Genomic DNA, 18,743 nt, shown 5'->3' with positions numbered 1-18,743 from the left:
GCGCCCGTAACCCTTTGGGCGCAGCTTCCCGCGCTGAATTCATTTCCACTCCCGTCGCGAAAACGAAGCGGGGGGGGGGGGGGTAGTGCCGCTCTAGGCTCATAGACTTGAAGGCGCCCGGCGGACCGGCGGCAACATACTGCACAAGGCCTTTCACCATAGAGCTCGGCATTGGCTAGAGCGGCAGCGCTCCTTCGGCGGAGGCATTGCGGCGGCCTCCAATGGCGGCCACCGGAAGCTCGGCCCCCTTTTCCTCCCCTCCGCCCTGTCACTCTAGCCCGGCCGCCACCGCCCCTCCCCATCTCTATGGGCCGCGGAGGGGGGGAAGGTTGCGAGCGGGGCGGCGGAGTCAACGAGGAGCCGGTTGCTGGCTGAGGCGAGAGAGGGCGGGAGGTTTCAGCAGGCCGCGGGGCTCTCCGCCTTCCCCCTTCCCTCCCTTCGCCCTCATGTGAGCGGGGCCCCCGGCTTGCGAGGGCCCGGCGGGAGAGAGAGAGAGGAGCGGGGCGATGAAGAAGGACGTGAGGATCCTGCTGGTGGGAGAACGTGAGTTGAGGGGAGAGGGAAGGTCAAGGTTGTGAGGGGAGGGGGCGCGAGGGGGGAGGGGCGCAGGTCAACGGCCGCTCCCCCCATGGCCAGATAAACGGGGAGGGGGATGCTGGGGGGGGGAGGGGGCGAAGGGGGGAGGGGGGAGATTGGGGCGCACGTGGCTTTTTATTTTTCCAAAAATTGTTTTTATGGAAGATTTTCTGTCTGTCTGGGCAAGGGAAAGGCTTACCTGGGCTCACTTAAAAGGGAGTCCAGGAAAACAGGCGCCTGGGACAAACAGGGATGTGTGTGTGTGTGTGTGTGTGTTTGGGGTGTGTGGGGATATCTAAAAGAGGACGAAGGTGGATTGGAAAGAGCACGAAGGGGGAGGCTGAAGATGCAGAAAAAGAAAGTTTTGCAGGACTCGGGCAGAGACAGGATGAGGAGAGGCTGGTCAAATGGGCAGTGGGGGGTGGGAATGATGGTTGAGGAACAGGGCAAAAAGTGGGTGGCACATAAGGAACATGGGCATAGCTGGCGCCCCGCTAAATCAAGTAAATAAGTGAATAAAATACTTAACCAAAAGTAGGAATCGTAGAAAGATGTTGCCGGGTTTTTCTGAGTGCTTGGGGTCGGAAGAAAATTTAAAACAACTGCTGTTGAGACGTTTCACTCCGAATGTGCTAGACAGAGCCAGACAGAGGAGGATGACAGGTGGGTGTCCTGCCCCCCCCAACATAAATCCTGGAAGGAGAGGTAAATAAAAAGTTGCTTTTCAGAATAGGAAGTTAGGGAATGATTTTCTAACTTTTTTTTGTGGTTCACTCTTTTTGGAATTTCCATGGCCTCACCACAACTGCTTTGTACACAGAAGATTGCAGGTTCAACTCCCAGTATCTTCTGGTACTGCTGGGAGAGGCTCCTGCCTGATGTAGACCAGGTATGGAGAGCCTTTAGCCCTCCAGATATTGCTGAACTACAGCTCCCATCATCCCTTGCCATTTGCCATTGTTGCTAGGGCTGATGAGAGTTGTAGTTCAGCAATATCCCCTCAGCCACCTTCCTGCTCCTGACCTAGGTGGACCAATGGCTTGAATCTGTACAGGACAGCTTCCTATGTTCCTAAGTGGTTGGGAAGGGAAGTAACCCTTTTACAATCTGTTCTAATCGCTGGGGGGGGGGGGGAGACTAGTGTTTAAATTTTTACTTTGGTGTGGTGGGGCATTGTATTTATTTGTGTATTCCAGCGCTTCTTCTGTCTTCATATTCTTGCTGTCAGACCAAGCACCTTCAGTCAGTAGTGTCTTGTGAGGAAGTCTGACAGCAGTAATTCTTCGCAATATTCCTCACCAAGTTTCCTCTCCAATAGGTCAGCTGTCTCACACTGGGAAAGATTGCTATAGATAGTCTTTCATTCGTTATTTAAACTTAGCCATAGCTCAGTCTGTGATTTCTACCTGACACATTACTGACTCATGCTGAATCAAAATGCAGATGGTTATAAAGTTTGTTTGAAAGTGGCAGTCTGTTATGAGTATCCCTTCTGCTTAACAGCTGTCTTGAAAATTTGTGATTGATGACTTTTAAAGCAGTTCCACAAACGTATGCAAATAATGTCGTGTTTCCCTGTGATAAAAAACATGTTATCTGCAAAGAATGTATTCTTGTGAAGCTGTATAAGATAAACAGGCAGCCTAACCAGTCCGTAGGCTAAACAGCTACTACCTAATGCAACTTTCCCTTAATGCAAGTGTCAGGGGTTCAGGAGCAGAGGCACAGGAAAGGGAGGAAATAGAGAGCGAGGGGGAGGAGTCCGAAGGAAATGTTAGCGATGACAGCGGTCCGAGGTCTCTGAGTCTTTCCAGCGAATCGGAAGATTCACAGAAAGGGGCTCCCATGGTCAGGGCAAGGGGGGTGCCTAGGGGGACACCCCAGGGCGAAGGGGCCAGAGGGGACTCAGAGAGCAGCAGTTGGAAATCAGGACCAGCGTCCACACCAGAGTGCAGAAGGGGGGAGGAGTCCCAGGCATCGGGATCAGGCGGCGCACTGCCAGCGGGAGGACATGAGTCAGGATTGGCCACGCCTCCATCGGGGAGCGAGGAAACGGTCGAGAGGAAGGTTGAAGGCTGGGCGCGCGCGCCAAGTTCAAATGTACAGGAGGGCGGCACAGTTGGCAGCCCGGATAGGGAGCCAGGTCCCAAAGCCCGCCGAAAAGAGCGGGAGGAGTCAGGGGGGTCAACGTCAGCGTCAGAAGAATCCAGGAAGGAAGGGACCCCGGGGGGTAGCAGAACCCAGAGGAGAAAGGAGAGACGGAAGAGGTGGAGTAAGGCTAGAATCTTAAACTGGTGTACAGGGGGCGGAGATTCAGATGGAGCTTCGCCGATCTAACCCTAGACGTAGAGCTGGGGCGCTACGGATTGAAAATGGAAACTGTACTTCAATAAAGACTTTTGCACATTACTACTGGCTAGCGTTGGTCCTCTGTGAGCTGGGACCTGGAGCCAGCTCTGACAGCAAGGGTTTCCTGACTAGTGCGCTATTTTAATTTGTTGCTGTTTGTGCTAATTTGTGAAGGATATTGGGAAAGTAAAAAATGGCACAACTATATATGACTTTGACTTTCAATCCTCTGCATGTTTTCCAGGAAATAAACATGTCTGGCATTGTTCTGTGTATTAATGAGTCCAGGGTGTGGGTGGGCGTATTGCCTTTGATTGTGAATTCATTCCTGAAATTTGATTTGAGGGACTAATATCAGGCAGTATTGCCTTCAAATTGCATTGTTATTTGTAGAATTATTCTTGAATTGTAAAGTTTGGAGTGCTCCTTAGAGCTCTCCTACTGTGATCATGCGTGGGATTTGTAGATATGTAATGGCCTGCGGTATACATGCTCACTTTGATGTTCTGCTGTGGATTCCAGTTATGCTAGATTTCCATAACACGTTAAGTTGTACCATGGAAAAGTCAAAACTTGCACTTCTGCAATAAGCAGGTATATCTTTTGATATGGTTTCCCCCTTTTGAATAATATGTAGGACATGCAGTACATTCTACCTCTTTCCCCCAGCTCTCCATTATGCCCACACCACATTTAAATATAACTTTTTAAAATCATTTTTAATGGAAACAACCTGTACTCATACTGAAGATAACTGAGATTCTGAGTTGTCTTGCTGGATATTTATTTGAATTCATATTGCACCCTATTCTGCAGACTTAATATAAAAATGAAAATATAGCTCAAAATAATCTTGCACTGCTTCTTGACCAGTAGAAGCAGAGATGTAGAGCCCAGTCAGCTGAAGATAGTTGGCGTTTTAAGATTGTGAAAGGGCTGTGGGTGTGTTCCAGTTATTATTATTAAACTGTATGCTGCTTTATGTAGAACATGACGTTTACTTAAAATGAGTTCTGGCATCATTGTATAGATGTGCTCACTTTTGGATGCAGTCAAACCAGGCATCATATTATTTTCTTACAGCTGCTCTTTGGTTTTTGCTTAAGGATTAAAGTCTGCTTTGCCAAAAAGTGTGTGTATTATGTATCTTGAGAACGGCATTACGATACCCTTCTGTCTAGAAAACAGTCGTCCCCCCCCCCCCCCCAATTTCAGTGCAGTTGTAGCTAGTTAAAAGTTTTGAACAAATAAACTTGCCTTCATATAAATGTACAAGCAAACTTTCTCTAAGTGAGACGTTAATGTACGGTTTCTTTTCAAAGAATCTGCAGTGGGTGGGAGGCAGTGGCTCACAACCCTCCAGAAAAGATTTTAAGATTGCAGTGCGGAAGAGAGGAAAGCTGGGTGAGCCAGAGTCTGTTCCACCCCCTAAAGGCACTATTGGAGTCAATCCCTGGTGTTTATGGTAGACAGTTATGGGATAACTTTACTTAGTTTAAAGGCAACGGGATTTTGAAATGGAAAAGGAACTGAGATTTACTGGTTGTGTGTGGTATCAAGCCGAATAATTCTTTACTTCACTACTACTGTTTCCTGGATAGAGAAGTTTTTAATGTTTGTTGTTTTATTATGGTTTTAGATTTGTTGGAAGCTGCCCAGAGTGGCTTGGGCAACCCAGTCAGATGGGAGGGGTAAAAATAATAAAATTATGATGATTATTACTGAAATTGAGGTATTCAGCTATATTACTAATCCAGATTTGGAGGGACACCATTTTTTTGTGTGTGTTGTGATTGAAATAAGTAGGAGTCTGTATGAACTGTTAAAGATGGGTAGTTTCTAATGTCTGATGTTTTATTGTGTTCTTAATATTCTGTTGGGAGCCGCCCAGAGTATTAACGGGACGCGGGTGGCGCTGTGGGTAAAACCTCAGTGCCTAGGACTTGCCGATTGCATGGTCAGCGGTTCGAATCTCCGCGGCGGGGTGTGCTCCCGTCGTTCGGTCCCAGAGCCTGCCAACCTAGCAGTTCGAAAGCACCCCCGGGTGCAAGTAGATAAATAGGGACCGCTTACCAGCGGGAAGCTAAACGGCGTTCTGTGTGTTGCGCTGGCTCGCCAGATGCAGCTTGTCACGCTGGCCACGTGACCCGGAAGTGTCTACGGACAGCGCTGGCCCCCGGCCTCTAGAGTGAGATGAACGCACAACCCTAGAGTCTGTCAAGACTGGCCCGTACGGGCTGGGGTACCTTTACCTTTACCTTACTACTGTTATTTATACAAAACTGACATCAAGAGGAACTTGCCCAACTCTTAGCTACTGTTTTCCCATTGTAAGGAGTTTTAACATCCTACTGCAACTGTTTTGGCTATCAAATACAAAATGAATAGTGTGATTATTTCTAGCAGCAGGGTGACCCTTTTTAGAGGTCCGAACAAAGGTGCCATATATTAAAAATCATTTTGAATCTTCTGTTAAGATAGTAGCAGTTTTCCATCACATTCATCCTGTGAGGTCACAAGTGAGAATTCTGCAGATAGCATATGCACTTTCAGCACATCAGACCCTTTCATAGCATATAACTTCTATGGTGTTCAGCCAGTATTGGCCCTGTATTCACCTGCAGTGCATTACAGATTGGAGCAGTTATGGGGTTGCTGTGGGTGGTGCTGTCTGTCTACAACACGTATGGTTTTTCAGGAACTTATTCCTATTTTAATACTAAACCTTTAAAAAGCAAACAAGCCTTGCCTCACATCTCTGTAACCTGTCCTAAGGAGAGAAACCTCTGTCTGAATACTCAAATGAATTCAGGCCCCCTGACCTGCACCATATTTTCACTTCAGGGACCTTCTCCTACTTCTTTTTTGGTGATAAAGTCTTTGTTTTGGTGGGGGAAGGGAGAACAAGATGGTCATTAAACTTCAGTGATTTGCAGGAAAACTCCAGAATGCTATTTTAAGTGGCATGATGAAGCAGGCTTTTCTGCAGTACATGAAAACACAAAAAGTAGGTTAAATACCACACCGCCATAAAGCTCTGAGGTGTAACACTAATTGGTATATATAAAGCTGTTTCCCCAGAGTTAAAATAGAATCAAACAAGCAAATTCTCAGTCCAGGTTTAAGAACTAGCTCATCATCCATCATGCGTAGACAAAAGTGTCCCAAAGTAACAGCCATTAAAGATCACCTGAATTAAAACTGGTGGCATATATCAGCATAGGAGGATTGCCTCGATTATCCCTTGCCTTGCTTTCATCCTCTCCCTCATTTCCCCAAAACCACAGGAAAGCATTCTGAACCAAATAAAAAATGATGCATTATGCAACATAGACAAACTGCGTTTGCCTAATGTTGCAAGCGCTTAAACCCTCTCCAAATCCGGTATAAAGGCTAAAGAAGCACTTTCTACACAGGGGATAATGTCCTATATGAGTCTGCTTTTGAGAAAACAAACAGCAAGAGATCCCCCCCCCAGCAGCAACAGGTTTTGTATAAAAAATCATTTGGGGACAACAGTTAGAATTGCAGAAGTCTTGTTAAGTACTGCTTGTAATTCATCTTGAACACCTGAACACCTTTTGGGCAGAACAGCTAAAACATTTTTGGTGGGGTGGGGTGGGGAGCCGTTCAGTTGCCTTCTTTCCGCTACTGAAGCACATCTCACTCTGTACCTTTCTGCCCTTCACGTTTGCCAGATCATGACTGGAGAGGGTTAAATTTGGTCTTTTTGGGTTTGTGTGTGAGAGCCTAGAGGCTTTCTACGTAAAACATAGGCTTCTGTGGCCAACTCCCATCAGGTAGACTCTTGTGCACTTGGCCTAAGTGTACATATTATTTCGTATCCTGGTGGTTTTCCTACTTTTCCAGTATTCTCTAATAGCCATAGTTGAGGCTGAGTTTATTTCTGCAGCTGTGACGCATAGCATTGTTGGTGAACTCCATAAAATTCACACCGAGGCTTCATGACTACATGCTGCATTTGCTTAACTTTTGCACGTTGCTGGATTTTGTTGAAATAGCATTTATAGAAACAGTAAATTCTACCAATATAAAGGGAGTTGGGCCCAAAAAGGGAGTAGTAAAAGTTTAGCTGAAGACTTCATCCTGCAAGTATTGTTAAAAGGTAAAGGGACCCCTGACCGTTAGGTCCAGTCGTGGCCGACTCTGGGGTTGCGGCGCTCATCTCGCTTTATTGGCCAAGGGAGCAGGCGTACAGCTTCCGAGTCATGTGGCCAGCATGACTAAGCCGCTTCTGGCGAACCAGAGCAGTGCACGGAAATGCCGTTTACCTTCTCGTCGGAGCGGTACCTATTTATCTACTTGCACTTTGATGTGGTTTCGAACTGCTAGGTTGGCAGGAGCAGGGACCGAGCAACGGGAGCTCACCGCATCGCAGGGATTCGAACCGCCTTCTGATTGGCAAGTCCTAGGCTCAGTGGTTTAACCCACAGCGCCACTCACGTCTCTGCAAGTCTTTTTACCAGCGTTCAAAATAGGACAGGCATATTTTACACCTGACTATCTGCCACTTTGCAACCAAGTGAAGATGCATGCCTGGGGAACCTTGGATCTGGACTGTTTTCACACACTAGCAACACATCCTGTACGTTATATTTTATCTGCACAATCAGAATTAATTTCAGGAACCAAAAAGCCATATTGAAAAATGCAACTTTCGAGGCATCTAGGCCCTAAATGGCAACTAGGTGTTCTGTTTTGGCAACTTTAACCCTGGCTTAAGGAACCATTTGGTCCTTAGCTCATATATCTGGGTTGCTGACACTGCTTGTTATGTACAGTCTCTGTTGCTCCTTGTTTAAAATAAGGAACTACGGATTTGTGAAGAAAGCTCTCTATTCCCGAGCTACTACAGTTCACGTTTGCAAATTGAAAGCTGACCTTTCTTTTTTCTACCATTTTTCTGTGCTACTTCACCTTTTTTTAAAAGTTAATGCAGCCTTTTTATTATAGCATCCTTATTAAAACATGGATCAAATCAAATGTGTTCCAGAAACATGGCACATTTCCTAGGCCAGGCACAAAATCTACTCATCCTCATAGTGTTTCTGATAAGAATAATGTGCTGACCTGACTGAATAAGTACTTGAGAAGCTAGCTGCCTTACTTGTCTGGGGGTCTAACAGCTGGGTCCTAATGGGTGTCTAGGAATATAATTGAAAGAAATTTGAGAAGCTGTAGCTCTGAAGGAGACTGACATTGCTGAAGGAAGGAGAGCGGATTAGGCAGTAGTGTGAGACGCAGGGGCATTCCCCATGTCTGAAGAGAGAGAGGATCAGATTTTAGGAAAGGGGTAGAAATGGTTAAGAAGCAGCAGCAGGGCAGATCTTTATTGGAGACCCGAGGTGGTAAAAGCTGTGTGAACAGGGTTGGAGGCAGAGTAATGCCTTTAAAGAAGGGATGTGGAATTTGTAAGCCTCCAAATATTGTTGGACTACAACTCCCATCATCCCTGACTTAGTGGGCTTGCTGGGTGGGGCTGATGGAGTCCAACACAGGTTTCCCATCCCTGCTGTGAAACAATGGAGGAGAAGATGCCTCAAAGGCATAGCACTGCATTTGCCAGCAGAAAGGACAGCTGGAATGGGAGGTTTCAGGCAAATCTCTGTGTTGTTGGATTTTCATAATTCTATATTGAAAATTTATGAATTACTGTGAGTTGATTTTGTGGTGATTTTTGTAACCTAATACTTGGTTCAATAGTACTTTGGGCCAGGATATAATTAACTACCTAACTATCCCTGATACTGTGATCCTAGCCAATCCCAAAACATAATGTAATTGATGCCAAAATTCATTGTGAAGATTTTGCTGAAAGAAGCTTTTATTTAAACTTGAAACGCAGCATCAGCTGAGAGGCACGTGCTGTAGTCTTCTGGCCAAATATCACACAGAGAGGATAAATGTTGGTAACAGAGAAGAATTGCACAAGATTCTTTAGAGGAGACAGTCCATACTGTATAAAGATATTACTCCTGAAAGTATTAAAGGTAAAGGGACCCCTGACTATTAGGTCCAGTCGCGGACGACTCTGGGGTTGCAGCACTCATCTCATTTTATTGACCGAGGGAGCCGGCGTACAGCTTCCGGGTCATGTGGCCAACATGACTAAGCCACTTCTGGCGAACCAGAGCAGTGCACGGAAAAGCTGTTTACCTTCCCGCCGGAGTGGTACCTATTCATCTACTTGCACTTTGATGTGCTTTCAAACTGCTAGGTTGGCAGGAGCAGGGACCGAGCAAAGGGAGCTCACCCCGTTGCAGGGATTCGAACTGCCGACCTTCCGATCAGCAAGCCCTAGGCTCTGTGGTTTAACCCACAGTGCCACCCAAAAGTATTATCAAGCTCCAAATATTTGTTGTCTTAAAAATTAAGATTAAGTTAAAAGTATAGAAATCATTGGGACGCGGGTGGCGCTGTGGGTATTTTAGTATACAAGTTGTCTCTCCCCCCCCCCACTCCGCCATTTCATCAAATGAAGATTGAGATGCTGAGAAAGCTGAATTCTGCACCCAAGCCACATTTTGCCCTTTCTCCGCTTGTGCAAAATGCTACAGAACCAGTTTTGTTCACAGCCCTGTTAGACATCCAGAAACTGGGACTCATCATGTCCTGGTTGTGTGGAAGTCTTTGCCTTGAAATGTGCATTGTGACATCTCAAGGGCTTTCCAAGTATCTGCCTTACTGTCACGTTCTAAAAAGAGTCAAAATTCTGCATGCTTACCCTGGTGTATTTCTCACAGGATTTGTTCAGATTTGGTACTGCTTATTGTTAAAGTTTAACTTTGCACCAAAATATAATAATTTGCCCTTTGTTGAAAAGCCATTTACTCCATTCTCTAGTGTTGAAGCAGGCGAAATTTAACTTCTGCAAACCTGAAGACAGGGCTGGTCACTATCCCTGAAGCCAAGTAGACTTCAAAATAGTCACTCAGTAAGACAAACTCTAATTTGTCAATTGTTAAATTAAACTCAGAACTCAGGGAATGCGAGGGTTTTGTTCTTGACAGAGTAGTGTTTGATTTATACTCAAGCAGGAATGTTTCTTTCTTTCCCATGTGATGCTCTGTTTATGTGAATTGTGCTAAGGCACCTAGAAATCATCCATGCCCCTTGTTCATTTTATTTTTGTATCTGTCACTTAAAAAGAAGAAGAATCTTTTCTTCAAGCAGGGCATGTCTACACTACAGATTTGTTGCTGGTCAGTTCAAATAAAACTTCATGTCACTCTGGCCTTCTGCCAGAATAAGATGTGTGGTTATGGAAATCCTCTGCTAATTTGTGTGTGTTCCAATTTCACAGCCAGAGTTGGGAAGACATCACTTATTATGTCTCTTGTCAGTGAAGAATTTCCCGAAGAGGTAAGATGTGTTTATTTTAGGTATCTCTGTATTTCCCGAGCAACAGCATCCTCCAGGCATTTTGCAGTTTCATAAACAGTTTGCATGATAATTCCATTAGGAAAAGTGTTTGTTTTTTTTAAAGTCCCATAAAAGAAGTAGAAAAATCATAAAATCAAACAATGCATTATGCAGTTATTGTTTTTATGGAATCTGAAGGATTGAAACTGGAGATCTGTCCACACAACACAGTTGTGGCAGAAGCTGACATTTCCCCCAAGCGGCAGATGAACTTTGTTGATGAGGGGGGAGTTGGCATGGAAGACTGAACAGGTAAGGGGCAGGTGGCAGAAAACGAGGCAGAGACACTTTCAGCTCCACTCACGGATGATGATGAGAACAGCCTCTGCCTCCTTTTTTTGCCATCTCCCCCTGTGCCGCAGCCCTTCCCAGTCACAAGGGGAAGGTTGTTTGAGAAGCGCTGAGGATGGGGCACAAATGTCAGCTTCCACAAGCTCTGTTAGTCAGTCAGATACCCAGACCGAACTCTGCTTTTCTTCTCTCTCCTCTGCAAACACCTAAAACTCTTAACATAGGTATTAAAATATGTTTTAATAAAGATCAGTAGCTGTCAGAAGGATGTTTGCAAACACAAAGCAAAATAAAATGCAAAGGCCTTTATGCCATTAGGGTGCACTGCTACTGTTTTATACATTTCAAGTTGGTTGATTGTTTGTCTGCTGGCTTTGGCAATCGATTTCATTCACCAGCCTGCACGGTGATACTAGTATAATTCCCATTAGGATAAAATCTGTCAGCATGCTGGGTTGAATGAGCGCCAGTTCACCCAAGCATTTGCTGAACTTTCACTACCCAGCTTTTAGTGATGATTTTTATTGACTGGTTTTTGGTATCATGGATGGGGGTTGCTGATGTGATTTGTTGTTTTTTTTATAAAAGGTATCATGCTTTGTTGTTTTAATGTGTTTTTGTTCTGATATTTTCTTGTACAGCACCCTGAGATTTCTTCAAAAGAAGGGCAGTATATAAATTCTGTAAATAATAAATTACATGGTAATTTACAGAGATGGTGAAAGACTTGGCAAAGTCACTGACTAGTCTGAGAATAGCATTATTGTGATCCATCCTGTTGCTCATTCCAGACTATTGAGGACATCAGCCAATATGCTAAATATTTAGTGGGATTTCATAGCTCAATCCTGTTTAACGTGATGTTCATTCATTGATCAGGGGGATACATAGCAAAAATACTTCAAACTGATTCATAGCTGAAGTTTATAGAAACCATGAAATTAATTTAAAATATATTGGACTATTTATTACAAAGTGTTCAATTTCAAAACTTGGCTTTGGCAAAATATGCAAGGGCTTGGAATTTCCTTGATGGAGGCCGTAAAACCATGCAAGTGTTAAGGATCTGAAGTATGTTAGCTAAATTTCCGTTTGCTTCAAAGGTTTCTGATTGTATTTATCAAGTTTTCTTTGGCATTTGGGCTAGTTTCAAGAATGCTTCTTTTCCGCAAATGCAGGTTCCTCCACGAGCAGAAGAAATCACCATTCCAGCTGATGTTACCCCAGAGAGAGTGCCAACCCACATAGTGGATTATTCAGGTAATGGATCTGATGATTTGACAGTTTTATAAAATGAAAAGGTGGTGGGAGAGAGAGAGAGATCACAATATAATTGACTGACACTATAAAGGAAGATGGTGAAAAGTACATTTACAAGACAGAGAACTAAAGAACCAAGAAACTTCCTCTGCCTATCAACACATAAAAGAGGACACAGGCTCCCTGCCTCTATAGTTCATGCATCCTTCCACTGATAAACTAATATCCCAAACACTCCCATGATCCCCACACACATCACTTTTTTCCTTATTAACACCCATATAACCCAACAGATGGAAAATGCTCAATTTTTTAGCCAGGGGCTAAAAGGCCTTTATTCAGATGTATGAAAAGATACCTGGCTTAGGTGTACATTTTGTATTGTTATTTAGTTGTGTTTTTTTACTGGTTTTAAAACTCTCTTAGCTGTTTTTATAAATCTCTTTGAAATGTGTTTGGAAGACAGTTCAAAAGTTGTTGTTGTTGTTACATAAATGGAAGTAGTCGCTTAGCTACCCTGAAATATGGTCTGTGCTCTTTGGAAGCTGCCTGTAGTCATGCAGTAGCTGAGATGGAAGATCTTGGACAGGAAGATTGCTGAGAAGGCTCCTGGCAACTCTTAGAGTATCTTCCAGGTATAGAGTGCCTGGCTGCTTCTCTGCCTGCCTGCAGCTACCAAGGCACCTGGTATTTAAGATGGATTTAATGTACATCTGGCTAGCTGCAGAACTACATTAGCTTCTGCCAAATACTTGGAGTAAAGCAAGTGTGTTTTTTTAATTGGTTGAATAGCAATGCTTCCTATTTGTACATGCACTGTAAACCCTTGTGCTTTATTGAGAGAAGTGGGCGGTATCCAACTAACTCGTTGCATCAGCGCAAGGATTTTCACTAGCGCAACAGCCCGGCACGCCCTCCTCAAATCTGCTCTTGAGGTTTGGAAGAACCCTGGGAACAGATATAGGTGGATGCAGGAGATAAAAGTTACATTGCCCAAGAGGAACATGTTCTTTGGATACCGCACAGTGTTTCCATTCTAGCAGTGCTCTGACAACTATATCGTCTCATCACGGGAGTGTTTGAAGTGAGAGAATTTATGGAAAAAATCTGGAGCAGTTCAGCTCTCAGCCATCTTAGCAGGATTTCCACCCATGCTTTTTGTCTGAGTGAAGCAAGCCCTTGCGTTTAGCTTAACTGTTTTGGCATTCCATTTGTAGGATCATTTGTACTCCGGTAACTATTTGAATAGTTAAGGATAAGAATGAAAGATGATGCAAAATTCAAAGCAGCAGCATCCATCAGAATGAAAGTTGAGGTGCACATACAGAGTACCATCCTGTGAATCAAGGACTAGCTTTACGCTCTCCCTTGTTGTCAAGGAGGGCCAGCTGTATATATGTAAATGGAATGGAATAACTTTTTGGCTATAGCTAAAATTCATTATCTGGCTACATGCGAAAGTGTTCTCAAGCACAGTGGTTAGCTAGTTTTTTTGTTGTTGTTTTTTTAAAAATAATTTTTATTAACAGGCCAATCACATCACATTATCCAAATCACATTAGTTCCAAATTATACAGCCAAATTTTAAATTTTATTGGGGGTACCCATACATCAAGCTCCAAACGAGTCCAAACATCACTTATATTGCTGCTTTAATTAAACAGTTCTATCTATTTCAATCCAGATAGTCCTTTATTACTTTCTTCATCTTCTTGTTGTTATTATCATGTATTCCTTTCTTTACGATCTCTGATGATCTTCACAAGCAGATTAGAGACAGGCATCCTCTGTGTGGGTTTTGTTCTCTCCAAAGATCATATCGCTCAGGGACAGCCGCCATTCCACGCTTCCATAAAAAATTTATCTTCAGTCTGTCCTTTAATTTTCTCAGGCTTACCAAGTATATCAGGAGGGCTCTGTCAGGATAAGATCACATTCCAACCAACATTCTCATTCCAATGGTCCTGATTCTCCTCCCCCTGTCTTTCTTTCTCAGGCAAGCCTGTCTTAGCGAGATGCCATTCTATGCTGCGTCATAAAATTTTCCTCCGTTCTCGTTGTTTACCAATCATCTCTTTAACTATAATCCACTCCACACAGTTCTTGAATTCCTGCTTGTGGTTAGTCCGTCACTCCGGTCACAGAGATCCATTAATCAGCATACTTATCTCCTGAACGTTGCTTGATGTATGTGCTTTAGCTTCATTCCAATCGTATGTTTCCAATTATAATTCCGAGCTAAAGCGAACCAGCACACGCTGATTGGAATCGGCGTCAGGAAGAGCCAGCCTCATCAAGGGCTCAGCCAAGTGACCGGCACCCCCTTTTCTCGAATCCGTGGGTGCGTTGTGGACACCGCTGGCAAGGCAGCCCCCCCCATCTCCTTGGGGGGGTAGGAAGACTGCATACTTCTCATAGCAGCCTCTTAATTACCTCGTATGGGTCGGAGAGATGTTATTGTCGGCCATCTTCCAGTGCGCCACCTGGTGGCCCCCCGGTTAGCTAGTTTTAAAGGTATAGCCCTGCTATAGATAATCACAAGTTTCTGTGTCACCACCCACAGCAATACTTGGGGGGCCAGTGTGAGGCTTACAGCCTAGCCAGGATTATGTAGGACTAACTGAGATGCCTTAAAGCCAAGGCTTTGCAAATCCCAGTTCCCAAACTTGTTCCAGTTAACCATGCAAAACAGCTTTTGCCTGACAGTTTTCTTGAATTTGTAAAGTTTTCGGTTGTCTTTCCTATACGGTCATGCCTCGTGTCACGAACGCTTCAGGTTACGTGTTTTCGGGTTGCGGACCGCGGGAAATCTGGAAGTACCGGGACGGGTTTTTCCAGGTTTCACCGCATGCGCTAAATCGTGCTTTGTCCATGCGCAGAAGCCCCAAATCGCACTGGTGCAGACGCGGCGCTTCAGGATGCGAATGCTGCGGGTTGCGGACGTGCCTCCGTCTCAGATTATGTCCGCAACCCGAGGTTCCACTGTACACTTCATTTCCAAAACTCAGTGTCTTGTTCAAGCAAGAAAAACAAGAGATTCTTCCCCATCTGTATCAGCATTGCTCTTAAGATGGTATTCAGGAAAAGACATCTTAGAAACTGCTTTGGAGACTGTGCTGCAAGAATTCTTTTCTCTGTGACATTCGTTCCTAATGACAGTATATACTTTTCATTCTCATCTAAATTATTTTCCACTTCCATGTGATTTCCCTTGGGAGCTGAAGGCTAAAGAGCATGTAGCCAAGGATATTTCCACGTTTTTGGACAAAACCACACAGGAAGAGTGCACCCAAGTCTTTATTTTACCAGTGCAATGAAGCTGTGAGATAAAACATGCACATTTTAAATAGTAAAACTGTCATACATTCACATATGTTCATGGCTGTGTTGGAAAACAGTAGTAAAATTGCTGTTGCTTTCTGAAAAAATCCTCTTGCATAATGTAGCCACAAACATTGTGAAGACTACTAAAGAAAAAAAAATGTAAGAAACCTGGTCTTTGATTAAAGAAGGCCTGAGGAGATGATGGTATCTGCTGGAGGCGATATAAAACTTTTTAAGAAAGGTGAATGTGTCAGCTTTAGACAGAATGCATTTTTAGCTGAAAACTTGATTCCGGTTGGCAAATGCTTCTCCACTTAATTAGCAGTTTTCATATACCTCATTGATTGAATCATCACCATCACAGAACAAACGAACAATAACAAAACTTCTCTTGTTTTGCACAGAATCTGAACAAAGTGACGAACAGCTCCATAATGAAATATCGCAAGTGAGTCAAATGTGCCTTTTGCGCCGAAATGCTTTGTTTTATATTTGCCTTGTAAAACAGTGTCAGAGTGAAATTATTTCCACCTAAGAAAGGCTAGACTGGCTTTAATTTACTCTGGAGTCATTCAGTGGCATAGGTCTCGGAGCACAGGTGTGGAGAATTGGTGCTGCCTGTAAAATAACAGGCGACTGATGTTTATTTTGGTTTTTTGTATATGTGTGGTGTAATGTTCATAAGATTGCACAAGTTGATTTCTGCAGAGAATGATCTGGTTACTTTGCTCAGACTGTAAAATTCCCTCCTTCACTATCTCCTGCCATTGGGTTAGATCACTGGTAACCAACATGGGGCCTTCGAGATGGCCAAAAACATTGGCCATACAAGCTGGGGCTGGCTGGAGTTATATTCCAGCAATATCTGGAGAACACCATGTTGGCTATGTCTAGGCTGAAAACTGAAATGCCTTGATTGAGGCCAGCTGTTGGATGAAGTCAAGTCCTCAAAGCTCTATCTTTTATGATGGACTATATGGAATTGGCAGAAATGACTGGCAGAATCAGAGACCAGGGAGAAGAGACGGTGGAAGAAGATTGGAAGAAATTTAAAGATTATTTAAAGAAACATTATAAGATTATTGAATGTTAGAATGACATCGGATTGAACGTAAAAGGTTATTAGCAAAAAGGTGCAAAATTAAAAGATTTAATATATTAAGTTATTAAGGATATTTTAAGATATTAAAATTAAGATAAAGATCAGCTAAGATAGAGGGAAGGGATTTGCTGATTAAATATATGAATTGGAATACAGTGAAGGGAGGTGTGGGGAAGTCTGGGAAATAAGTAAATGTAAGGAATATTATGAAGATGGAACTGTTTTTACTTGCTTTTTTCTTTTTTCTTTTCTCTTTTGTGTTGCTGTTTTTTGTCATTTTGTATTTTTTTTGTTTTTTTGTTTTGTTATTTTCTTTTTTCTTTAAGTAAAAATCTTAATAAAAAATATTTAAAAAAACAAAACAAAGCTCTATCTTTTATTTTTTTAAAAAATGCTTTTCCAGCCTAAAAGCCAGAACCATGCAAGAAGTAATCTTTGGCGTTTTCCATTTTTTACCGCATGAACATATTGGCTTAGATCCAATGAGCTGTGAGCAGAATTTTCTCACTGCCTGCACACACCATTGCTCCCAAGGTTTGGGACACCCCGTGTGGCATAGGATATGATGATAAAATAGCTCAGTAGGTAGAGCATGAGTCTCTTAATCTCAGGGTTGTGGGTTTGAGCACCACGTTGGGCCAAAGATTTCCTGTATTGCAGGGGCTTGGACTAGATGACCCTCGTGGTCCCTTCCAACTCTGCGATTCCATGACACGCCAATTAGGGCTTTCCCATGCACAATTACAACTGCCTTCTGCTTGAGCTGTTGCTCTGTGGGATCCAAACCAATAGGCATAAGAAGCAAGCCTTTTCTCTTAGGCACAGCTAACCCAGATGCTGGTGTGGAAAACATATTTTCCTTCTCCTTTATAGAACATCTTTTGGATAAATCTTTGCAAAACCCTTTGGAAGAAAAAGTCTTTCCCATCAGCTTTTTGTGTGTGCTGACAAATGTTGAAGGAAGCACATGCTGGAGATCCATAAACAAAAGATAAATGCAATTAATGGTGTTTCTGGCCTAATTTAGGCAGAATAATCTTGCTGCAACAGAATGCAAGATTCCCGCACCTGATCTTGGGTGATTCCCTACCTCTGGCTTTCTCTTAAGATTTTCTGGGGATACAAGGCATTGCAGGGGACTGGACAGGAAAGGAAAGATTGGTTTTGCAAACTGGTCTTCAACTCTCACAACGTTCATTACAGCCCAATATGCAGATAAATGCATATTGTCTATTTGTGTCATCTTGATTTTAGTTGTCGACTGAATCATATTCATAAGTAAACCTCTACTTACAGTTACACAGCTTTTACCATTTCCACCCGTAATGTATGCTAAGATTTGTTCTTCTAGGTGCTAAAATCTCGGAAAACCTTACCGTCCTCATCTGGCTATTTCTTCTCTGTTCCAGGCGAATGTAATCTGCATAGTATATGCAGTTAACAACAAGAACTCAATTGAAAAGGTATGAGGAAAGCATTTTTGTTTTGTTCTCTAGCTGGTGTTCATGACGTAGCCGACCCCTTGAATGTGCAAGTTTATATTTAAGGCGTCCAGATTCTCATTTGGAAAAGCTTTGAATGTTAAGACGTGGTTTACCTGCATATGCCAAATATCCCCCTCCCTCCCCCCCCAAATACAGCATTTTCAGTCTTGCAAAGTACATTACAACTGCCTTGGTGCATTGGCCTCCTGGAAGACAACTGTCCTGCTTACATTTAAGGAAGGGTGTGGGAGATAGAAAAAGCTAGCATTTGTATTTTTGTAACCTGACTGCATGAGCATTCTGCATTAGAAGGGAAGGACTCCCAACTTCCAAAGCACTGAAATAATGATAAAATGCACTGAAACACAAGTTTCTCTGGGTGGAGAGTGACTACGTTTCTGTGCTTCTTTGAGTTTCCTGTTGTGGGGTATGCTATTTGACTTGCTTTTCCATTCTTCTGGTGTTTCCATAGTATTCTGGAAAACTTTAGTAGTATTTATCATTTCTGTCAAAATTAAATTCCAAAAATCTTGTACCAGCTAGCATTCCCACCATAAATGCTAATACAGTGGTACCTCGGGTTACATACGCTTCAGGTTACAGACTCCACTAACCCAGAAATAGTACCTCGGGTTAAGAACTTTGCTTCAGGATGAGAACAGAAATTGTGCTCTGGCTGCACGGCAGCAGCGGGAGGCCCCATTAGCTAAAGTGGTGCTTCAGGTTAAGAACAGTTTCAGGTTAAGAACAGACCTCCAGAACGAATTAAGTACTTAACCCGAGGTACCACTGTGCGTACCAAATTTACTGCAACACCTCCCACAACTGGGCAATATAGAAGAAAACATTTTTTACATTTGTGATACCATCTGTATAATACTTTTAAAGCATTTTCCATTTAAAAACTGGAAGCG

At 43.3% G+C, this 18,743-nt stretch overlaps 1 protein-coding gene across 4 annotated transcripts in view; it reads left to right on the top strand.

Annotated features, from left to right (window-relative positions):
• The first annotated feature begins 210 nt into the window (after positions 1-210).
• The window catches only part of RHOT1 (ras homolog family member T1), a 54,374-nt gene continuing 35,841 nt past the window's right edge, over positions 211-18,743 (top strand). The window contains exons 1-5 of one of the 4 annotated variants that reach the window (XM_083427494.1): positions 211-543; positions 10,250-10,308; positions 11,838-11,919; positions 15,648-15,691; positions 17,755-17,808. In XM_083427494.1, coding sequence (XP_083283620.1) covers positions 507-543; positions 10,250-10,308; positions 11,838-11,919; positions 15,648-15,691; positions 17,755-17,808 — 276 coding nt within the window. In that variant the 5' untranslated portion in view covers positions 211-506. The remainder of the gene's footprint in view (positions 544-10,249; positions 10,309-11,837; positions 11,920-15,647; positions 15,692-17,754; positions 17,809-18,743) is intronic. The other 3 variants (XM_083427493.1, XM_083427495.1, XM_083427496.1) reach the window with 3 other exon arrangements.

The sequence above is a fragment of the Podarcis tiliguerta genome, assembly GCF_965153285.1.
Source record: "Podarcis tiliguerta genome assembly, chromosome: 2".
Taxonomy (NCBI): Eukaryota; Metazoa; Chordata; class Lepidosauria; order Squamata; family Lacertidae; genus Podarcis; species Podarcis tiliguerta.
This window is presented reverse-complemented; position numbering and strand designations above follow the sequence as displayed.